Below are 22,815 nucleotides of genomic sequence, written 5' to 3'. Positions count from 1 at the left end.
GCAGGAGAGTTTTCCATGGAGTCCAGCCAGCGTTCCACAGAGTGTCTCTGGGACAGGGACTGGAGGAGCCACACACTGTGTGCCTGGAAGACAGAAAGAATGTGGGGGAGAGAAAAATAGTTTACAGAAGTACAATTTAATTTGTCTCCATCCTCCATCTTTACTGCTCACTTTTCCTCTACCTTCCTCAGTCCCCCTTCTCCTATGATGAGTGGATAGCTAGTAATTACGTCCGGTTTGTGATTACTGCCAGTTGAGACAAAGCACAGACCAGTCAGAATCGGGTTCAAATTATCATCGTCCAGTCATCAGACAAGGATACCTCCCACTTCCTGGGTGCATCTAAATGCTTTGAATGTACTTCCTCACCGCCTTGTTTCATCTCCTTTCCATCCATTCCTCACGCTCATTGCTCTAAAGATACAGAAGGCATGAGGGACAGCAGGCGTTCGGAAGGATCAGCTCTTCATCTAGATTTATAGACACCATAAAACTCACCTCTTCTCTTTCTCTGTATTGACCCTGAACATATACTGCCCTCATCCAACTCTCCCTCCTCCTCCTGTCTTCTACCTCTCACCTAAATCCTCACTACCTCCACATTTCCCCCTCGTTAACGCTGGTGTGGATTTGACCAAAGAGCTCTGTTCCCCTTTCATCCGTACTTAACTAGGGCTGCCATGACCAGACACACATGAGCGAGCAGTATGAAGCCAGAGGCCAGCAAGTACTGCTGGATGGACCACAAAAGACTGTGTGTGTGTGTGTGTGTGTGTGTCATTCATCCTCTATCCTTTGAAGACAGAAATAACCGTCCAGTCATATGCTCAGCATCTGAATCGATTTAAACGCAACCCACAGTTGGACTGGCTGGTGTGTGTTTGTGTGTCTACATGTGTCATTGTTTTTGTGTGTTTGTGTGTTCTGGCTCCTTCCTAAACTAAGTGCATGTGAGCGTGTGTGTGTGTGCCATGCTGGGAGTGGTCAGGCTTGGCGGGTTTGTGTTGGTGAGGGATTGGTGTGTGGTGACGGATGGAATGTTGCATTACTCAGAAGCACCCCTCTCTAACTTAGGCTAGGCAGCTAGGGATGAAAGCTATCTCCCATACAATACTACATTATCTCCAACCACTGATACAGGAGGGATAGATAAATAGATTAACTGATTTATTTTGTAATCTTTTATAAAGCATGACTGATCGATAATTGGACTATAAGCTCCTCTTAGACTGGTAGACACACGCACCCTTCAAGTGGAGTCATTTGAGCATCTGCCCCTCCATGACCTTTGAGCCCAAAGGTCTATAAACCGGCAGCCCTCTTTCACCATCCCTCAATCCCTCATTTTCTCCTGCTAGCACTGCTCAACCCAGATGATTCATTTCCTCTCTTACAAAGTTGCCATGAATCTGTGTATGTGTGCCATGTTTCTTGTAAATCAAAGGAAAAAGGTGTGTGACTGGGAGAAAACCTGCAGGGCGTGGCAAGGAAAGAGAGATGTTTTCTAAAGGGTGGAAGAGAAATGATTGGGAAATAGCCTGTGGGAGAAAGACCATAATGAAGTGATTAGCTGTCTGACAAAGAGGAGATTTAAGTATTAATTAAAGAGTTAAAAGAGACTGGATAGTTACTTTGTTCAGCTTCACCACACTGTCAGAGCAATGTGTGTGTGTGTGTGTTTCTTTGTGTGCCTGCAATCAAGCATGTTCTTAAGTAGATATGTTTTGTGTCACTATGAATACATTCTGTTTGTGAGTGGCTGTTTTGTTCCAATGAGTGTTCCTATAAAAGGTTCATGTTCAGCCTGTGCTGACTCCAGTTATTGAAGTTATGACGAATTGTTTAAACATACAAACCCGAACCCCTATTCAACTCCAGTAATTATCCAGATGGTCTGTGTCTCATTAGTTGGAGCTAAGACTCTTTCTCCAGCCTCGCTCTCCTCAGTCCCTCAACTCTCTCATTAAGAATTGGTTTGTGGAGTGGGGAGAATGTGTGTATGTGTCTGCACGTGGGTGGGACAGGGTGAGGGGTTGTGTATGTGTACAACATAGAAAGGAGGTCGAGGACAAAGCAGCAGGGGGCGTATAATTGGCTCAAGCTCCGCCAGACAACGACATCTGCATTGATACTGTAATGAGCTCCTAGGAGCATGTGGCCAATCACAAAGCAGATACCCCTTTCTCAGGGCAGCGGATTGGCTCCCAAGAGGGAGACGCTGGTCTCCGGGTAGCAGAGTGAACCCTGGAGAATGTGACCTCACACACACATTGAGAGATGCAGATAGCATGTTTTTCTATTTCATGTTCTTCACCCACCCTCTACCTAATATGTCTTTTTTAACACCTCTCTGTCACTCTTATTTATCTAATTCTCTCCTTCCATTCCTCTCTGTGCTCCTGCATGGCAGTGAGAGAGTTTGGCAGCTAGGAGCTGCAGAATTGCCAGCACCCAGTTTGAAACACACATCAGTCTTTCTTCTGGCTGCAGTGCTTAGAACAACCCCAAATATCTCTCCTTCCTCCCCATCTCTGTAGATCTCTTTCCAGCTTGTTGCTTTCTTTCTTCTTTGATTCCCCTCTTTCTCTTTTCCCCACTAGATTTCTGAGAACTGGGAAATAAAGCCTGAGTTGGTTTAAAATGTCTACTCCTCACTTGCCCCTTTCACCCTGCGGGAACAGTCTCTTTTGGCACCAGTGTTTTACAAAAGCCCACTCCAGGACACCATTCCAGTTCAAAAGGAAAAGGGTAGGCCATGTGCTGACTGATGAAAAATAGCTTGGATCTCTCTCTCTCCCACTCTCTCTGTCTGAATCTGTGTGCATGTCATATCTTCATGATATCCCTCTGATTAGATTATCCAGTTGCTTGTTCAACAGGTTCCGCGTTACACACAATTAACACACAATTAGCACGGGCCACAGAGTGAACGGTTCGGCTCCGCTTGCTACCACCGCACAGAATGACATATCCATCTACATCCTGGCACACATTCTCCACTCCCTGTTACTCACCTGGCGAGACAGGGCAAGTCAGTCCACAAAACAGGAACCAGCCATACATTAAATGTATATCCTGCTTGCAATAGAAATATATATTCTACTGTCACAAGAAGACAAAATGTTCGCTTCAACTAATTTCTAAAGTAATTTGATCTGAGCCATCTCCCTGAGACATGAAAATGAAACACTTTAGCTAAAAGAACAGTAACGGGACACATTAACTTGATAATAGCTGCATATCCTTTTTGACTGAAGCGGCCTCTGTGATTTAGACTGCAGGCGTTGAAGACAAAAGCTGCCAATTATATAAAAGCTGTTCTCCTGGGACTCCCCAGGGACACGCGGGAACAAAGTCGGCATGGCCTACATCTGACCACAAACTGAAGAGAATCTACTCAGTCCGTATGAAGACTTCAAGTATTTAATGCTTTATATTCTACTGCAGTGCAACATTCCAGTTCTGTGAAAGTGGAATGTAAAAAACATATGACTTCATGACACATGACGTTTTAAAAGGACTTCCTATGAATGACTAGTATGGCTAAAAGACTACACTAATATCAGGGTGTGTGGTATCTAAAATATGAGTGATTCCTAGGTATTTCCAGTCTAAAATGAAAACACGTTCTCTCCACCATACAACTGTGAGTCACAACCACCCACCTCCAACCCTCCTCTTTAAATCCACTACACTCTTGAGCTGAACAAGCCCATTTCTACATTTGCATTCCTCCTAATCTGTACTGTCACAGCTCATCCACAAGGATCATTTCTTCAGATGTTTTTCCTTCTAGTGCCAGCTGTATCAGTATCTCTCTGTGCTGTGAATGCCAGCTGTGTCCGTGTTTCTGTCTGCTGGGCCAGTGTCTGGGAGGGGAGACGAGGGGAGACGAGGGGAGAGGAGGGGGGCTGGCCCTCTGCTGCAGGGCTGAGCTGAGGACACATGCCACCAGAATATCAATAAGGCCCGAGGGTCACACAGCCACACAGAGCTGTCACCCACACATGGAGGCTTGATCCACACACACACACAATGTAACACAGTGCCAGCAGTAACATGTCATTCTTATTTTATTCAAATGCATTTCTTTTTATTTTGTTGGATTGCTTTTCTTATCATTTTCGTTTTGTGAAGATCTCAAGCAAACTTTTGTCAATGATGATGACAGTCCTGGCGTTGTATCAAACAATGGCTGGTATCTGTGATGATCCTGATGAAGATGAAGAGGATGCTGGAGCATGGCTGAGCCGTGGTGATGTCTGTGTTTGAGGCCCCAGGGTGGTCATGTCTACTCTAGTCAGGCCTCCAGCCACAAGGCCCCGCAGACCCTGACCCATATAACCCAGGATCTCACCATGGTCTGTGTGTGTGTGTGAGTGCGTCTCTACGTGTGTATATGTGAGAGAGCAAGGGGGGGGGGGGGGTGTTCATGTACATGTATTTGTGTGTATGTCTGTGTGTGTGTGCAAGATAGCAAGTGTAAGAGAGAGACCCTTACTCCTGTCCTCTATCTGTCCAGACTATGTGATGGAGGTGAAGGAGTCAGCAGGCCATTGACCCACATTAGCTGAGTCTGCAGCTGAGTGATTTCCTCTGGGGGTAATACAATCTACCAGCAATGGGGCAAGTGGATGTGTGATGCAGAGAGAGGGTTCAGAGTATGTATGTGGGGTGTACAAGCCCCAAGGCTATGAGAAGATATGGGGGGCTGTGTCACTAGCTGCACATCCACTGTGACATTTAGGGGTTAATAGGCTTTGAGGCTTACTCACAGAGGCAGGTTGGACGCTCTTTCCCCCAATCACAAAAGATAAGAAGCTGCCATTTGGAGATCCTACATTGGTTCTCAGTGTTGTGTGTGGGTAAGTGTTGAGGAGTACTGTGTTAAATTATGGCTGAATTATTCTGTACTAGTAAGTGTCCTCTAGCTGTTTCTTAGACTCATCCAAGTTTTCTCTCTCTCTCTCTCTCTCTCTCTCTCTCTCTCTCTCTCTCTCTCTCTCTCTCTCTCTCTCTCTCTCTCTCTCTCTCTCTCTCTCTCTCTCTCTCTCTCTCTTACACACACACACACACACACACACACACACACACACACACACACACACACACTGGCCCTCACATCCCTGTTCACTCTCCAAATTAGCATTCTGCCAAGCTCAAGCCAAAGCGCTTAGCCTCCTCAGGGGTGCTGAGAGTGGGATGAAAGGAGAGAGGGAAGAAGGGATGACGAGAGGAAAGAATGTGTCAGTACTAAAAGGCAGGGAGTAATGGAGGATGTTGAGGATTTAAAGGACAGTGAAGGGTCTCACAGGGTGGCAGTCAAGATTAGGAATCCTGGAAATAAACTGAATTTAACATTATACATTGTATAATATAATGCGCTAATGTCATACTTGGAAAATGTGTTAATTCATAGTTTGCTTTCCCTTTGGGATATGATTAGAAGAGCTAAGGGCAGAGACATTTTCACACAGCAAGCCCCAAAATACACCCACACCGTCAAGGGCCTATTAACAGGAATGACATCACCACTTTGGGTCTGTAACCATGGCTACAAATGTCTCACGCAAGCGAACATCAGCACCCTCGTTCTGTCTCTTTCATCACCTTTCCCTCTCACTGTCTCTGTTTCTTCACCTTTCTCCTTCCTCTCTCACCTCCTCTTCCATATTTTTCTTTTTTGGTCTTTTTTCTCCTCACCTCTTTTCTCTTCTTGTCTCTTTGTCTCTGTATAAACAAAGCAGACAGAATGTTCTGGAGCGGAGGAAACACGAAGGGAGGAAGACAGGACGGTGAGACAGGGAAGTGCCAGTAGGTCAGTCCTGATCTTTTCCGAGGATGGAGCCAAATCAAGGAGGAGTGGAGAGAGACACCAAAAAGAAAGCGGGAGAAAGGAAGAGATATGTGCATATAGATATACAGTATACTGTAGAGAAAGAGACTAACAGAGAGATGGAAAGCAACAGAGACTGAAAGACAGGAATCATCAAAAGTCTAGGTACTTGTGTTTTAAGATTCATGTAGATAGTGTGTGGATGTCTGGATGACATAGAGACAGGAAAATGCAGTAAAAAATGTAAGAAGGACGGAGGGGGATCGCAGGATATAATGTTTGTGTGTGTGTGTGTGGTTGGTTGGTTGTGACATGGATCAGAAATGAACGAGGAGGGTAAGCTAGAAGGGACCTATTAAACTAGAATGGGACTATGAATATGAATAGGGATCAATGAGGGGAAAATGGAGCAGAGACTGGGGATCACAGCAAGAGAAAAATGGGTATTTAACACAGTGTGTGTGTTTGTGTGGGAGGGGGGGGGGTGTAGAGAAACAGCAGGAGCTAAAGTGCTGCATTAGAGCCATTCAGCAGCTGCAGGACAGTGGAAGCAGCTTCCAGTGCCTCAGTAGACCAGTGTCTTTTTGGAGAGAACTGAGAGTAGAAAGATCTGACCGGAGAGAGGACAGACCTGGGGAGAGAGAGGACAGACCAGGGGACAGAGAGGACAGACCTGGGACAGAGAGGACAGACCTGGGACAGAGAGGACAGACCTGGGAGAGAGAGGACAGACCTGGGGAGAGAGAGGACAGACCTGGGGAGAGAGAGGACAGACCTGGGAGAGAGAGGACAGACCTGGGGAGAGAGAGGACAGACCTGGGGAGAGAGAGGACAGACCTGGGACAGAGAGGACAGACCTGGGACAGAGAGGACAGACCTGGGAGAGAGAGGACAGACCTGGGGAGAGAGGACAGACCTGGGACAGAGAGGACAGACCTGGGACAGAGAGGACAGACCAGGGGACAGAGAGGACAGACCTGGGGAGAGAGAGGACAGACCTGGGACAGAGAGGACAGACCTGGGGAGAGAGAGGACAGACCTGGGGAGAGAGAGGACAGACCTGGGGAGAGAGAGGACAGACCTGGGACAGAGAGGACAGACCTGGGGAGAGAGAGGACAGACCTGGGGAGAGAGGACAGACCTGGGGAGAGAGAGGACAGACCTGGGGAGAGAGAGGACAGACCTGGGGACACAGAGAGACCTTGGGACAGAGAGGCCTGCTTCCACTTTCACACTCACCTTATTTCTGCCTCATATTTCCACACACTCTCAACTACCATCGGGACTGCGTCTATCTCTCAGCATCTCTCTCTCTGTTGGTTGTATCAAAGCTGACACACAGGAGCTGGTCCTGTGTGATCATTCCCCCCGGGTGGTGTCTGTCTCTCTCTCTCTCTCTCTCTCTCTCTCTCTCTCTCTCTCTCTCTCTCTCTCTCTCTCTCTCTCTCTCTCCACAGTATTGAAAGGCGGGCAAGGAGGCTGGGAGAAACGGATGACAGTGGTAGCCATGGAAACTGAGGCTGTGTCTCTCAGTAGACAACATCATCGGTGGCTGTACAGCAGGGTGCAGACACATGAATATTTGAGCTTTATGAACACCGACAGGCACCACTGACACACAGATTCACACACTGTTGCTTCAGCTGAGGATAAAACATAGAAAACATGGGAAAAGATGGGGAGGAAAGTTGGATCACGGCACAGTTGACAAATACAATTTCTACATCTTTCCATCATTTCATCTGAGGAAAAAAAGAAATAAAGGTTTTTGTTGTTGTTGAGGAATGTGGAATGGCTTCTACCACAAATGAGAGGAGAAGGAGCAGCATAGAGAGAGAAGAGACAGGGACAGGAGGCAGAGGGAGGAGGGGTGATAGAGAGAACGAGCAGGGGTGACGTCAACCTTTCGAGTGCAGTAAACTAGGGTAGTGGTGCTGTCTTGACTGTGCAGAGCTTTCTTCCTCTCTTTTGCTCTGTTTTGACTTTCTTCCCTTCTTTTCTTCGCTTCTTTTCGTGGAAGATTCTGCGGCATCTTCTAATTAATCCTCCCAGCTGGATGTCTTGTTTCTCCTCTGACTTGAGGATGGAACACATACACTCTCTCTCTCTCCCTTTCTCTCTCTCTCTCTTTCTCTCTCTCTGTGTGTGTCTGTGTGTGTGTATCTTTCACCCTCTCTCACACAAACACATATAATCCCCTTTCACTCTTGCTTTCACTTTCTCAAACTCACTCTCTCTATTTTTACTACACACACAAACACGTGCATACACAAAAAAACAAACAAAAGAGGCATCAAAAACGGATGGCTGCCCATGATTCAGGCAGATCTCTAAATGGGCCAGTGAACTGAGAGATAAGTTAATCCTGCACATTTAGACAGTAGCATCTGACTGCAATGCGTCAAAGTCACGTTATAAAATCATGTCCCACCTTCTGTTGCTCTACAGCTAGCTGTAAACAGAAAGTTTGTCATTCCTGTCTCCGTGTTTGTGGAGTTCGCTGAGTCAGTTGGATCTTTGGGCTGGGTAGGTACTTCCTAGAACTCTGGAATCCTGCCAGTTGGAATATCCCTCCCTTCTTTTGGTTTTAACACCTGTCCCTGAGCTTCCACCCATGGCCACGTTCCTGGTTCAGCCCTGCAGTCAAGTAACATTCACCCCACCTCAGGTGACAGCTCCTTTCTGACGGGATTTGAGGTGTTTTTTCAAAGGTTGGTTTAATGCTTGAAGTTCCCCTGAAATTCCATGAGAGCATGCATATGCCAGCTGTTGTGTTGGGGTCAGATCTGAGAAGGGTGTGTGTGTGTGTGTGTGTGTTTGTGTTGTGTTTTTGAGTGTGTGAGCTCACAGAATTGTGCTGTTCAGATATGGTGTTGTCTCTGAGACTGTTACCACAAACTTTGATGTCTAAAGCTCTTTCATGGTCTAATTTAGCATAAAATTAGATTTGTTAAAGTCTGTTTTATATTTGATATCCTTTTCAAAGTGTTTATGAAACCCACTCTGTTCCAATGGGTCAGCAACATGGCTATCAGGTTAGCCTGTGAAGCTACTTAGCAATAGATACATCCAGTCTAGGTTTAGCTGCTTCATAGCTCTACTGCATCTTTTCAAGGTTTAGAAAACATTAGCTACAAAGCATTACCGTAACTGCAGTAGCTTATAGTTACGGTATAATGTAACATTTTCCATCTAGTCTGTACTACAAACAATTAGCTACATAGCTTTAGCCCATTTAGCTTTTCTCAGTTGTATGGTTAGAATTGCTTAACATCTCTGAAGTGCATTAACATCTCTGAAATTTGGTTGAGGGGTGGTTTGGTTTAAGGGAGGAAGGGGGGAGGGGAAGAGGGGTTGATAGCAAACGCTTATTACCCTCAAATATCTGTGCAACAGCTGCACCATTTCCTCGGCAACACCTGTCGCCATGGTGCGAAGACGTCGACATGCCTCTGTGTCAAAGTCTGCGTGTCTAAAGCGCTCTGCATTCACAGGCCGCGAGGCTCAGAGAACTGCCCACAAAACACACACACACACACTCGCAGCCTCACATTGATTTCCCCCCACACTCTCTAACTTCAATTCACAAGATAGAGAACAAGATTGTCGATGTAAACATCAATCCCTTTACAACTTCATATAACACACAACAATACAGACACAACCTGCTCGTCCCCTGTTCTGTGTATGTGAGCGTGTGTGAGTGTATGTGTGTGTGTGTGGCAGGCAGGCAGTAGGTCCTATGTGTGTGTGGTTCCTGATTAAGGATATCCTCTCTGTTGAAAGCACATCACTGAAGGACTATTGTCTGTGTCCGTAATCCAGCAGGACTGATTGCTTCCTTTGTTGTTCTTTTCCTTTGTCTTCTTCATTCTCTCTCTCTCTCTCTCTCTCTCTCTCTCTCTCTCTCTCTCTCGTTCCTTCTCCCCTGCTTTGCCTTTTTTCCCCCCAATGGGGAGAAGGGTGGAATGTGGGGGTTTCCATGGCAACAGCAGAGGTGGAGGAAATGGATTTGCTGCTCCTGTTCTGACTTCTGATGGTGTGGCTGATGCTCAACAGCCAGATGAAATGGTTTTGGTGTATGTGTGTGTAGATGTGTGCATGTGTGTTGCGGGCATGGGAACATTTGAGAGAGAAAGAGTGAGAGAGACAAAGATAGAGAAAAAAAGAGAGACAGAGAGAGAAAGAAACAGAAACAGAAAGAGATACTGTTGGAAGAGCTGGAAGACAATGGGTGGGTGACATGTTTGACCTCTGGGTCAAAGGAGGACACACTCACCTTTGTAACATAGACCTCTTTTGACTTGAACCTATCTAAATCTGACCAAGGTAACTTCCTCTCCTGTCTCCTGCTTTCGAACAGCTCCCCATCCTCCCAGCTGAGAAAGCCGGCTCTGGGTGCTGTGGGCTCTTGGCAATGGAGACGAGGAGAGGGGCTTTTCAGACTGGAAAGAAAAGAGAATTTGCCACATTGAAAGAGAGCATTGTGTGAACTCCCTCCATTGGGCCATGCTGCATCTCTCTGCCTCAGCTGAGTTAGGCCAGGGTATTATGGGATGGCTCTTGAACCTGGCATAGTTGGCCCAGCTATGCTGTGGCTATGGTGCCAAGGCCTCTCATTGAATATCTCCTGCTAGTCCGTATAAGGACGACCACTCTGTGTGTAGAGTTCAGCGTTGGCCATCTTGTTTTCCCCTTTCCCCTCTTCTCAAGGGACTCAAGAAACATGTACTCACTTTCATTCCGGATGACTTATGGTCATGATTGATTGAGTGAAAGAAGTTCACAAAATTTCAACCTGTTCAACCAATCAGTGTATCCACTTTGTGAGTGTAAATATTGTGCGTTGAAATAGTTTGTGTAGCGTGTGCATGTGAGGGAAGGCGTGTATTTGTTTGAAGGTTCAGTATGTGTTTTGGAACACTTTGTCTCCAAACTGCTCTTCTGCATTTATGCCTGAATGTGAACATGAGAAACACAAGCTCCATTTGACCTCTTAATTTATTATAAATCATCCAAAAGCCAGCCTTTTCTCTTTCTCTCTCTCTCACGGCCCCTTTCTCTCTTCACTGCCAGTCTTGCTTATCTAATGGCACAGAGTGCAGAGATTAACCCAGCACTCTATTTCTCCATTATTTCGAAAGCTCGACTTTTAAAGAAATGTTGGATTATTTGTTATCTTTCTCTACCTGCAGTATCGAGCCTGGGAGCCATGTCCACCTTTGTACACAGGTGTTCCCTCCATTAGAGGCATTGTATAGACCAACTGGAGTCCCAGACATAGTCATAACATAGACTATTATCCAGAAACCAGCCATGTATCCATATCCTAGACTTTGTCCCGTTCTTATGTCCTGTTTCTGTCTGGAGTTGTGACTGGTGTGACCCATATTACAGTGCTCTGCTCTATCCTGCATCAGCAGAACAGCAGCAGGAAGAGAAGGAGGGTGAAGGGGGGGAGAAGGGGGGAGAAAGGGGGGAGAAGGGGGGGAGAAGGGGGGGAGAAGGGACTGCTCCTCCTCCAACGCTCAACCTCCTGGACTGCCAAAACTCCAACAGTGGAATAAAGAGCTTCAAAAGGCGCGGAAAACGGGCTTCCTGTCCCGCCACATGCTATGATATGACATCATATCCTGTTCCTCACGAATGGGATATGATGGCCGCCCCCTGAAATATGATCTTCACCTCCTCTTCCTTCCTTGCACTGTGTCCGTCATCGCTCAAAAATAACATTGAACAACCACATTTAACCAGAGGGACCTTGAAACTAAACTGGCATTTAAGTTAATCTCTGCACTGAAGACCCATTTTACAAAACATACTGTATTCATGTTCATTCATGACTATGGCATCATGGTGTGCATGAGACTGGTGAGTGTATCCTCAGCATGTGACAGTATCTGTGTGATATCCATTACTCATAATGTCTGACTAATGTTATCACACAAAGACAGTCTGTTGTCAAGGTTACTGTCTAACCAAGCCCGGGTTTTCCAAATTAGTCTTCCAAATGGCTGCACATGCCAGTGTGTGTCTGTGTGTGTATGTGGTCTGATATGGTGAGTGAGTGTGTTGTCTGCATCTCTTTGTGTGTGTATCTGATTGGTGGGGAATGTGCTTAATTAAGCGAGATGGGGAGATGGGAAGAGGGGGTCGTAAAAGAACAATCCTCCCGTTCTGCTTTATCTCCCCTCTGGCGGTGCCTTACTTCCTGTCACATGGCACAAGAAGCAGGAAGTTCATGCCACGTGGTGACCACGAGAAAAATGATGGTAGAAAAAAGGGTGTTTGTATGGTAACATATTTCCAACAATGGGCTAAAATCTATGCGCCACTGTATGTATTTTACTATAATAATTGTTCTATCATGAATATTTCCAGGGTTAGGTTGTAGGTGAGCTTAAAGTAATTCATCACGGCATAAATCTTGTGTACATTGCCAGGTTTGACTAACAGCAGTATACTGTATGTTGGTATTCTACTGCACATTTTACCCAGCATGCTGGTGGGCTGAGCTAATAATGTCGATTACACACATATACTATAGCCTAAAGAACACTCAAAACAACAGGGCCCATGTTGCCCTGGCAACAACACATTACAGAGAAAATAAGGAAAAGAGGTGACCATTTTTGTAGCAGCTGGAATATTTCACAATATACTATAACTCTGGATTTTAGTTTTAGTTTTTGTGCTATTACATTGGAAGGTATATATATATATATATATATATATATATATTTTTTTTTTTTTGCTGATTCCATTGTACAACAAAACGTGTGAATCTCCAGGGTGTAGCCATTATTAACACAAGTGTGAGTTATCCTCACAAGTAACTCAACCCCTGATTCACTACATCCCCCATGTCCGTACTTCCATCCCCCATCGCTCTATTGTGTCACGGCTGATTCCCCTGTTTTGTCAGGGGCTATTTATAGCCCTGTTTCTGTTGATGTAGAACCTCCTGTGTAAGGCTCTGGAACCTGGGCCTGTGGGCCCCCTGCAAATCTGGAGCCCTGAAGAGATAACACACAGTCCTGCAGAGAGGTCAAGGGGAGGGGGCCGTAGGAGGCAAAGAGTTCTTGGTAAAAGAAGAGGTTTCAAACAAGGACTAAACAAGGAATTTCTCCATTCTGTCCCCAGTGTCCCCAGTTCATATTTAATAGCAGAGTGCTTATTGTTGTTTCCTCTGCTGCTGTGTCATAAAGTTTTTCTAAAATCTTTGTTTTCCTGTGGGACCAACCTGACTGCTATTCAGATGATGGCAGCCAGGAGATAAAGTGCTTAGTAATGTCCATGGAATTAACTTTATCTACCTCATCTATTTCCATCTAAGTTTAAATAATTTAAGATGCGCAATGTGATTTGATACTCATTTGGGTATGCGTTACATAACGAGTGTTCAAATTGTCTTTGAAGTATTTCATAGGAAGTTGATATTCCGACTGAAGAAGAGGAAACACTGACGCTCTCCCTCTTGTCTTTCCCTTTCATCGCTGCCTCCCCTGCACCCATCCCTCCTCTGTCTCCCAGCCAGAGAGAACGCTTCAAACGGGCGTGGGAGGGACGCGTGGGGATCCGGGACAGTGTTGAAGCACCGATGAAGGCTGGTTGGTGAATGTGGGTCAACCAGATGAAACACTTTGAACATCCCTACGTCCTGTAACTACCAATACACAGCTGACTCAAACATGACTACAGCCTGAACTACCAATACACAGCTGACTCAAACATGACTACAGCCTGTAACTACCAATACACAGCTGACTCAAACATGACTACATCCTGTAACTTGCACTATACCGCTGACTCAAACATGAAACACTGCATTGGCTTGAACATTTTAACAGGGAAGCTCAGATGGTAATTTAAACTGTGGATTTATTCTTGTTAGAAATGGTGATGCAAGGATTTGAAAGAGTTTGTATTTGCTGTAATGTTAGTGAAAAGTAGGATTATGATGGTTTAATAGACCTCAAAAGCATGTCTTGGAATATAAAATCTCATCAGTGAATGACAAGGCAGACATTGGATTTGAATGATTTCAGAACTTTTTATTTGAAATGTCAGTGTTCAAGAGAAAATAAAACAGCAATATAAATATTAGCATAAAAATAAGAGAATAACACAGGAGGGGGGTTGCGTGGGGTCTAAGCGTTTCATAAGAAAGATATTACAGCAGGATAGAATATTAGCCCAGCGTTTGCCGGATGGACATATATAATATTTATAATCATTTGTTCATATGGACAGAGAGAAAGAGCGAGGCATTCTTTCACAAATGCACTTCACAGAAAAAATAACATAATTCAGATTACAGAAGGATAGAAAGATTTTCAGTATACTTTTCATTTCATTTCATTACAGGGTGATAAAATGGAGAGAAAGAGATAGAGAAATAATAAACACAAAAATATGCGCAACACATATCACAGGTTAACTAGTCTACGCGTGTCACTCTTTTACTTATCGTCTAAAGTTATTGTCTTAATTTTCTTATTTACACTGAGTAAGAGTTAGTTGGCTTTCATGGTGCTTAGGTACTACATTGCAACACAAACTGTTGAAGAACATTTCAGATATTTGCATTTTAATTTTTTTCAAAGTGGTTTTCTCATTTTTTTACTTGAAAAACAAATGCAACACATTCCAGTAGTAAGCCACGCCTTTTGGAAGGGGGACTTTTCTTTTGTGGTGGTGTGGTCCATACTATACAAACAACTGGCTCATACTGTACCATCGACAGGACTTACTTTGTGTTTATTTACAGTGGGGAAGAGCCTTCACAGGACCAGGGAACAGAGTGGTGGAGGGAAGGGTACAGTCTGAGGTTAGCATTCAGACACTGGATTTCAACTGAGGGTTAGTGAGGAGAGCTGATGTCCCCCCTCCCCTCTCTCTGTGTGGAGTGGTATATCCAACTCTGACATAGACAGATGTGCTTGGCTCTGTCAACCTCTAACTTGGGTCAGTGCATTAGAGGAAGTTAAGGTCTGGGGATGGATGGGTCTACAATGGGGCCTCTGTACATTCAATGGGTAGAGCCATGGTTGTTTCCCCCTCCCCCTTGTTGTGAATGATTATGATGCTAACCCAGACGGTGTACCCATCGCCCCGCCCTCTCTGTCCCCCCTAAACCCAGCCTGCAAGCTGCCTCTTCATGCAGTGGAGTCCCGATGGACACGGACGGCAGAAAAAGGAAAACACTTTCATATCTTGAACAACTCTTCTATCCTACAAAGTCATCGATAACAAAGAAAAAACGTTGTATCTTCTCACTTCAAGAAATATAATCAGCACTTCAGGACGGCTTACGGGGAAATACCCATAGGGGCCTAAGATGTGTCCTAACTCCTAACTCAACTCAACTCAAACTAGTCCATTAATGATCTACAAGTTCCCTACCTCTAATCCCTAGTGATTAACCACTTAAATCATGTCATCTTCTGAATAACAACAGTGCATCTTATTGTTTGGCTCTCTGAGTGGGATAATGAGTGAGGGGGGGCACAGAAGCTGGTCTGGAGGAGTCGGGATGTGGGGAGATGGAGTCTGTGCCCGTCTGTGACACTTCAGAAGGGGCAGTGCCCGCACTATTTGCCACATGCACAGACGACAGACTGTTGATGGGATAACATGCTGCCAAACCCCCCCTTACCCCACCCCATATCCCTCCCCCTCAAGAAGTTCATGCTCAGGTCATAGAAATTCACTGGAGATTATCAATGAATATAGTATACTATGCTTGCACAAATATAGGTTTTTTTTTCCCCACAGTATTGTGTCAGGTTAATACTACTGGTGGATTAGCCGTTGTGGTATTTATGGGTAAGGAGGAAAAGGTTAGGGTTCCTCCTAGCAAAACAAACATCAATGCATAGTTTTAACTTACACGGTATCTGTGGGGTTTTTTTACCTATGAGGAACATGCAAGAGTGTGTGTGATACCTGTGTTATAGCCACATGTTTTTCTGAGCTAAGGAGCATTATAGGGCGGATCCTTCAGGAGCCTGACAATGGCATTCTAGAATACATCAACAACAATCTATTTTTTTCCAACTCAGGGAAAATAGGGAATTGTAAATCTTACATATGACACATTTATGAATACATCACCAGGATCAGCCTTGTTTTCCCAGCAAGGTTTCTTCTTAGTTTGACTCTGGTATTATGTGAATCTCAAAGCACTGATTCACCCAAATACAACCCCCCAGCCCTAGCCACTTCTTACTGACCAACTGAGTGGCAATACGTCTGCATCAGGAAAACACGTTATCTTGTCCAACTGTTTCTGATTAGCCTCCATAATGAATACCATAAACTATTTGCTGTTTGCTCTTCCACCTTCAGCACCTTCAGATTCTTAATGGCCCTCGAGACAAACTTGACAAAATCCACATCTTATTACCAAGGATAACTGACCAGTAAAACATCCTGATTAGGATGAAACAGTACATAGTAGAAGAGGCGAAGGGAGTGTGAGGGGGGGTTGAATTTGAGTCCCGATCAGGGCTGGGGTGGGTGGGATCCATCAATCTGCCCATCCCTCCGTCCGCCCGGGCCATCTTACTTCTTCTCCTTCTTGGTGGACTTCTTCTTGGAGGCCGGGGTCTGGGCAGCCTTGGGGGGCTCCATCTGGGCCTGGGCCTGGGTCGGGGGCAGGGCCTGCTGGGCAGCGGCCTGCTGCAGCTGCTGCTGCTGCTGCTGGAGCTGCTGCTGGAGGAGCTGCTGCTGCTGCTGCTGCTGGGGGTTGGAGGTCAGGGTGGCCGTGCTGCCTGGGATGTACACATTCTGCCGGTAGTCGGGCACGTGCTGGAGGGTGAACTGGGGGCTGTAGCGGGTGCTCAGGCCCATGGTGCCCGGACCCAGGGTGGCGGTCGCCTCGCTCACTTCTGGGGGGAAGAGGGAGAGAGCGGGGGAGGGGGAGGAGACGGGCGTGGAACGCGTTAGCGAGGCGTTGCGGTGAAGGGCTATCAATACTTTGTCAGTACAGGAGAAAGATATTCTAATGACAAGCTACACAAGCCAATATGCAAACATGAAAAATTGGGTTTAGAGTTTTTGACATGATATGATCGTTATATAATGGTAATTCCATTGAGGTGAATTGAGTGTGGCAGCGAGAGGGAGTGAGAAAAGAATGAAACAGAGAGAAGGGGTAGGGGGTGTTATAAAATGGTGAATGTGCACCGACATTTTGGGGTTGACATATCCTCGTCCTTTGTGCTTTGCCAGTGACTGCATTTATTTCTGAATCCATGTGTGTGTGTGTGTGTGTGTGTGTACCCGTATGTGTATTCTGACTGTGCGAATGACGTAGCTGCCTAGCTCATATAATTCTCTCCCAGCCCCTGCAATGCAGCCCTACTAACACACACACTCCCACACACTCTCCCCTCCCCCGCCCCTACACTCTGCTCTTCATACATGCAGCTGTCTACACACAGCATACACACACCTGCTGTAGACATGTATAACACGCAGACATGCATTGTCTCATAGGCAATCCCATAGGTACATATCCTCCTCTAGAAATCTACTAGAACAACCTCAGCTTCTGGTTTGTAACTAGATGTTGAATCCATGGGTTATTGGGTGTGATACAAACCCCTGTCCTTCCTTCTTAAGATCTCAGCTCAGCCCTACACGGAAAACATTTCATTTTGTGTGTATGAGAGAGAGAAGGGAGAGAGAGAGAGAGAGAGAGAGAGAGAGAGAGAGAGAGAGAGAGAGAGAGAGAGAGAGAGAGAGAGAGAGAGAGAGAGAGAGAGAGAGAGAGAGAGAGAGAGAGAGAGAGAGAGAGAGAGAGAGAGAGAGAGAGAGAGAGAGAGAGAGAGAGAGAGAGAGAGAAAAAGGAAAGTAGCAATGTGTCATTGGTGGAAATAACAATGGAAACAATGACTTGAGTCGATGTGGCAACAAATCTCATTGAGTCTTCCCGGACTGTGTGTGTGTGTGTGTGTGTGTGTGTGTGTGTGTGTGTGAGTGAGTGAGTGAGTGAGTGAGTGAGTGAGTGAGTGAGTGAGTGAGTGAGTGAGAGAGAGAGAGAGAGAGAGAGAGAGAGAGAGAGAGAGAGAGAGAGAGAGAGTGAGTGTGCTGGTTCTTTGTTTAGGTTGGGAGACCTTGCTCTCAAGGACAACTTGATGAGTGAATCTCTATGTTAGAACAATTATTTAGGCAATTCACACAATCCACAGTAAAAGCCCAAATATGAGTCACTCTGTGTGTGTGTGTGTGTGTGTGAGTGTAAGAACTGCAGCAAGGGAAACTGTGATATCACGGGCTACTTAATCATCTGTTCTGTGTGTGTGTGGGTGTGCATGTGTCTGGAAGGAGGGGGGCGGAGAAGGCGTGTGTGTCTGTGTGTGGAAGTGTAAGTGTGTGCCCTTTAGCTTTTACAGCAGGCTCACAGCGTTCTGAACTGTGTACAATGCAAACACCAACCTTCTGTCATGTTATGGCATTAAACACATTCTGAGTGGAATTGTTGGATTTTTCCCACTGTATGTGTGTGTGTGTGTGTGTGTAGGTGTGTGTATGAGCGTGCATGCATTTACAGGCCCGATACAAAGAGCCATGGAAACATCAATGAGGACAGAGAGGGCTTTATCAATGAGTCTGGCCACATGCCCTCAACAGGAAGATACTCTGACCTTTCCACCCCTTCCACCCCCTCTTATACCCTTCCCTCCATCATGCAGCCCAACCACAAAAGGAAGGATGGATGGAGGGAGGGAGGGAGCAACTTCAAGACTGGGGTGGATGATTAAGAGTGGTAAAGAGAACAGAGCTTGTGATTGTCTTCCTTGAAGTTCGTAGGTTTGATTTTGGGTATCGAAATATGAAGTCAACAGTAAAGTCATAATATATTTAGTTAGATATTGCTTTGAAATTATTGATTTGAATTGAAAGACTACATTTATGGAAGATAAATTGGATTGGGAGGGAAGGAGCGAGGCATTGAACCGCAAAGATAGGATTGGTGGAGAGGGAGGGAGGGAGGGAGGGAGGGAGGGAGGGAGGGAGGGAGGGAGGGAGGGAGGGAGGGAGGGAGGGAGGGAGGGAGGGAGGGAGGGAGGGAGGGAGGGAAGTAAGGAAGGAAGGAAGGAGGGAGCGAGGGAGGGAGGGAGGGAGGTGTTGGACTCACCGTTGGCTGCGGCCATCAGGGCTTGGAGCTGCTCGGCCTCGGTAGGGGGGTTGGGCCAGGGTCCGGTTCCCATGGCAACCTCAGGTCCACCGGCAGCCCTATGGGAAAGGAAGTGGGGAGAAAGAGAGATAAACCGTCAACAACCGGCAGCCATTTTGAAATAAGGGGCTGTAATGCCTGTTGTTAACAGTTGGCTCCTGAGGAGACGGTTGGTGCTTTATGATGTGAAGTCATGGGGTCTGCTGAGAGCCTATAACTGGCAGGACAGAGCAGGATGTGTACTACATACAAGGGTGTGTCTCCCAGGCAACAACACACATTCACATATATTGTTGTATACACCTAAACCGTGGTATGATTATTACATCCTCACCCTGTTGTATCTGATAAAACATTAATGGCACCACATTAAAGGGAACAGCTGTCTGAATGCTATTCACACACGCATTCACAAATGCACACATACACCCACAGCCACAAGCACACAAATGAGGGAGTTAAGCATTTCCATGTGGACAGAATTCATGTTCAAAGACTTGTTTGTTTAAAGGCTCACATTTACATGAGAGGAGAACAAAGGGGCAAACAGACCTGCTCTCTATTATGCTCACCTAAACACACACAGACACACACATAGACACACACACATATAGGTGTAATTGTTTTTGCTGGGCCTACTCTGGATCACTTTTTCAGAGGCACCAGCCCTGACAAATCAAATCTATACAATTCTGGTGTTATAGGTGTTTATTTGCCTGACTTATCCAGTTTTCTGTTTCACAGTTAGTGCTGAGTGACTGTAATAAGAGCTTGATATGATCAATCACACAGCCATAGTAGACAGCTAGACACTGGAATGTAACTTCTAGAATCCAACTATAAAAACACACACACAAACACACACACCTGGGTAATTGAAGTGGATACTGACACTGGAATTCCAAACGACCTCAAGTAAATTAATGTGTGTGTGAGTGTATGTATGTATGTGTGAGTGAGCGTGTGTGTGGTTATAACCATTTCAGTAGCACCCCCAACCACCTAAATCAGGGAACTGTTAGACCCAAGCGGTTGTGGGTAAAAGGTTTGGCCCCTTTACTAAACCCTGGGGGGTGGGGGGAAGATTGGCACATGAGGGGTTAAAGGGACGCCAGGGTCTTAGGCCCCACTTCCTGACTTAAACGAGCTGCAGTAAAAAGAACTAGATGGACATATGTGTGTGTGCGCGGGTGTGTGTAAGATGGCTGCAGTAAAAGAGAAGTGAATGCTCCATCTTTGGTCTCTTTTTGGAAACAATTAAAACCCTCCAGGCATGGTCATCTAGATGGGGACAGTGACCAGGAGAGAGAGAGAGACCGAGAGAGTTAATGCGAGGGAGGGGGGGGGGGGGCAGGCTAGGTGAAGATTGCATAATCATTTTGCCAAAATCCAAAGTGGCTTTTATAAATGTGCCTGAGTACAATTAATACAAAACGTGAGCAGCGTCTAAATAAGAACCAGACTGATGGGTTGCGGGTAGGTCAGTGGAGCCAGGTCGGCCGTTTTGTGTCTTCCCTTACAGATAAGGAGATGCCTCGTTTGTCCCTAATTAGCGGCAGCCTGCACTTATCAGATCCTGTGGTTGTGCTAAGCACTTCCTGTGGTCAGGATTATCACTTCCTGTGGGCTGGAGGGCTGTCTTGGTTGCCAGCTGAGCATGAAATACACATCTCATGTAGGAGGAACCCACCTTATGTGGACACCACTGTTCAGCACTCCCAGACAGTGTCCTTCAGGCCTATACTATTGCTCTCTGTAGAAACACTAACGTGTTGTTACTTTGTGCTAGAATTAACTTTGATCTTATTTTACCCTTATCATATAACTGTCTGGTTAGGCTCTGTATGCAATCTGGGCTATTTTGTGTTTACAAAATGCCTTCGAAACCTCTTCAGACGTTCTGTTCCTGACAGAGTTTAAACTCTGTCTCCTTGTTTTTTTTCTCCATTATATAGTTTTTTCTGTTCTCAGTCATTCTATATCTACATCCTATATCTCTATCAAGATCTTGCAAACCAAGGCCTGCTGTCTCCTCTATGCAGTCAGATGGCTCCCGTCCCTCACCAGAGTCATAGAGAAGGTCTCCCTGTGTCTGCTGCCCAGCAGGGCCAGACAGAGATCACACAGAGACACCCCATGATGTCATAAGCTCAGAAGACTCCCTGCATCGCTCTCTCTGACAAACACATATCAAAGGGATCCCCCCCACACAGGAACCAAGCATTTACACACAGAGGAAATATTGTTCAAAGACTCGTGACCATGCTTAAGTCCGTCACACAATGCAGATTAAGACAACAACTAATTTGAGAAAAACTAAACTAAATTGACTAAAAGACAACTATAACACACCATGGCAAGTTGATTGCACAAAGGGGAGCCAATCGTATTCCCCCATCAAGCAGTTACTAGGTCAATGGGACCAATAGCGTGACTTTGTATTAGCTAGCAAGTCTGAGGTACAGAAACAAGCACATCTAAACACAACACTGTGCACTACCTACACTAGCCATGGTTACACTTTGCCTTCAATCACTGGCCTCAGATCAGATCTTACAACAATACAGATAGTGTAAGCATTGACAAAAGACTTGTCAAAACTGATCCTCAACCAGTTTTTAAAGGCACAGCGTAACCACAGCATCTCTAAACACACAAGGTGATACCTTCTCCCCTGGTTGGGCGTCCAACGTATGTGTGTGGCATGCTTGAAGGGGCTGGAAAGATACATGGGTTAAAATGGCCTAAGCATCTTAGCATGTTAGCATGTAGTCCCACCCCTCATGTCTACAGCTGAAGAACTCAGCACCTCCATTTTCTGTGGAAAAATAACAAGGAGTCTGGGACTTCCATCAGACATTCTGAAGGGAAGCTAAAATCACTTTTCTTTTCTTCGCAAATGAATTATGGCCAATGTATCCATAGCCTTGGTGGTATTACAAAATGACCTACTCTAGTGTTTTTGTTCACTGTCAGAAATATGTGTGTGTGTGTGAGCCTAAAAGCCCCATGGGTAAGAGAGCCAGAGGGGAGCAGAATTTTTCCTCCTCCAGAGTGGCCCAGTCTTTGGTTCACGGAATGTTTTGTGTTATGTGTTATGGAAACAACTCAGTTTAGCATAGGATACAGAGCAAATGATCTGTGAACTGGGCACACCCACATATACCCTCTCCATCCAAATAAAACTGACAATTGTATCATAACAATACATGTATACAATCAACCTCATTTCTGAGAGAGAGAGAGAGAGAGAGAGCGTGAGAGAGAGAGAGAGAGAGAGAGAGAGAGAGAGAGAGAGAGAGAGAAAGGGGGGGGAGTGTAAGAGAGACAGAGGTAGCTGGTCCCTATGCTTCAAGACACTCCCCTCCCCCAGTCTTCACCAGTACTGAGTGATGGTACACAGGCGCATGGAAAGACGTGGAGGGAGGAGGCCAGGAGGAGAGGTGTCTAAAGAGCATCAGCCATTTTGTGGAGTACAGAACAGCCTTGAAACAGGCCAAAAGTCAAAATGTTCTATCTAATTTGAAATACAAAATATGAGTCAGAGACACTGATAATAAGATTCAGATTCTAAGTAAGAATCGTGTCCTGACTAATTCTTATGAATGCCCTTCAGCTGTAGAGGAGAGCTGATTTGATTACCATGGAACAATCTGAGCCAGCAAGCAGAGAGGTCTGTGTATTCTTACGGCAAGCTCCTTCATCCCCTGACATCTGTCATCTCTCAATCCTTTGCTCTCTCTCTCTCTCTCTATCTCTCTATCTCTCTATCTCTCTATCTCTCTATCTCTCT

The 22,815-nt window shown here is 45.6% G+C and overlaps 1 protein-coding gene across 7 annotated transcripts in view; it reads right to left on the bottom strand.

Annotated features, from left to right (window-relative positions):
• Positions 1–13,869: 13,869 nt before the first annotated feature.
• LOC146302353 (protocadherin gamma-C5-like) overlaps positions 13,870–22,815 on the bottom strand; it is a 115,390-nt gene continuing 106,444 nt past the window's right edge. For 6 of the 7 annotated variants that reach the window (XM_084680025.1, XM_084680187.1, XM_084680103.1 and 3 more), the window contains exons 3-4: positions 18,984–19,081; positions 13,870–16,728 (exon numbers count right to left, since the gene is read on the bottom strand). In XM_084680025.1, the coding sequence (XP_084536151.1) occupies positions 16,403–16,728; positions 18,984–19,081 (424 nt within the window). In that variant the 3' untranslated portion in view covers positions 13,870–16,402. The remainder of the gene's footprint in view (positions 16,729–18,983; positions 19,082–22,815) is intronic. The other variant, XM_084679850.1, reaches the window with a different exon arrangement.

The sequence above is a fragment of the Hypomesus nipponensis genome, chromosome 1 (assembly GCF_054491055.1).
Source record: "Hypomesus nipponensis isolate SF chromosome 1, ASM5449105v1, whole genome shotgun sequence".
In the NCBI taxonomy this organism is placed as follows: Eukaryota; Metazoa; Chordata; class Actinopteri; order Osmeriformes; family Osmeridae; genus Hypomesus; species Hypomesus nipponensis.
Note: the sequence above shows the minus strand (reverse complement) of the source record. Positions and strands in the feature narration are given on the sequence as shown.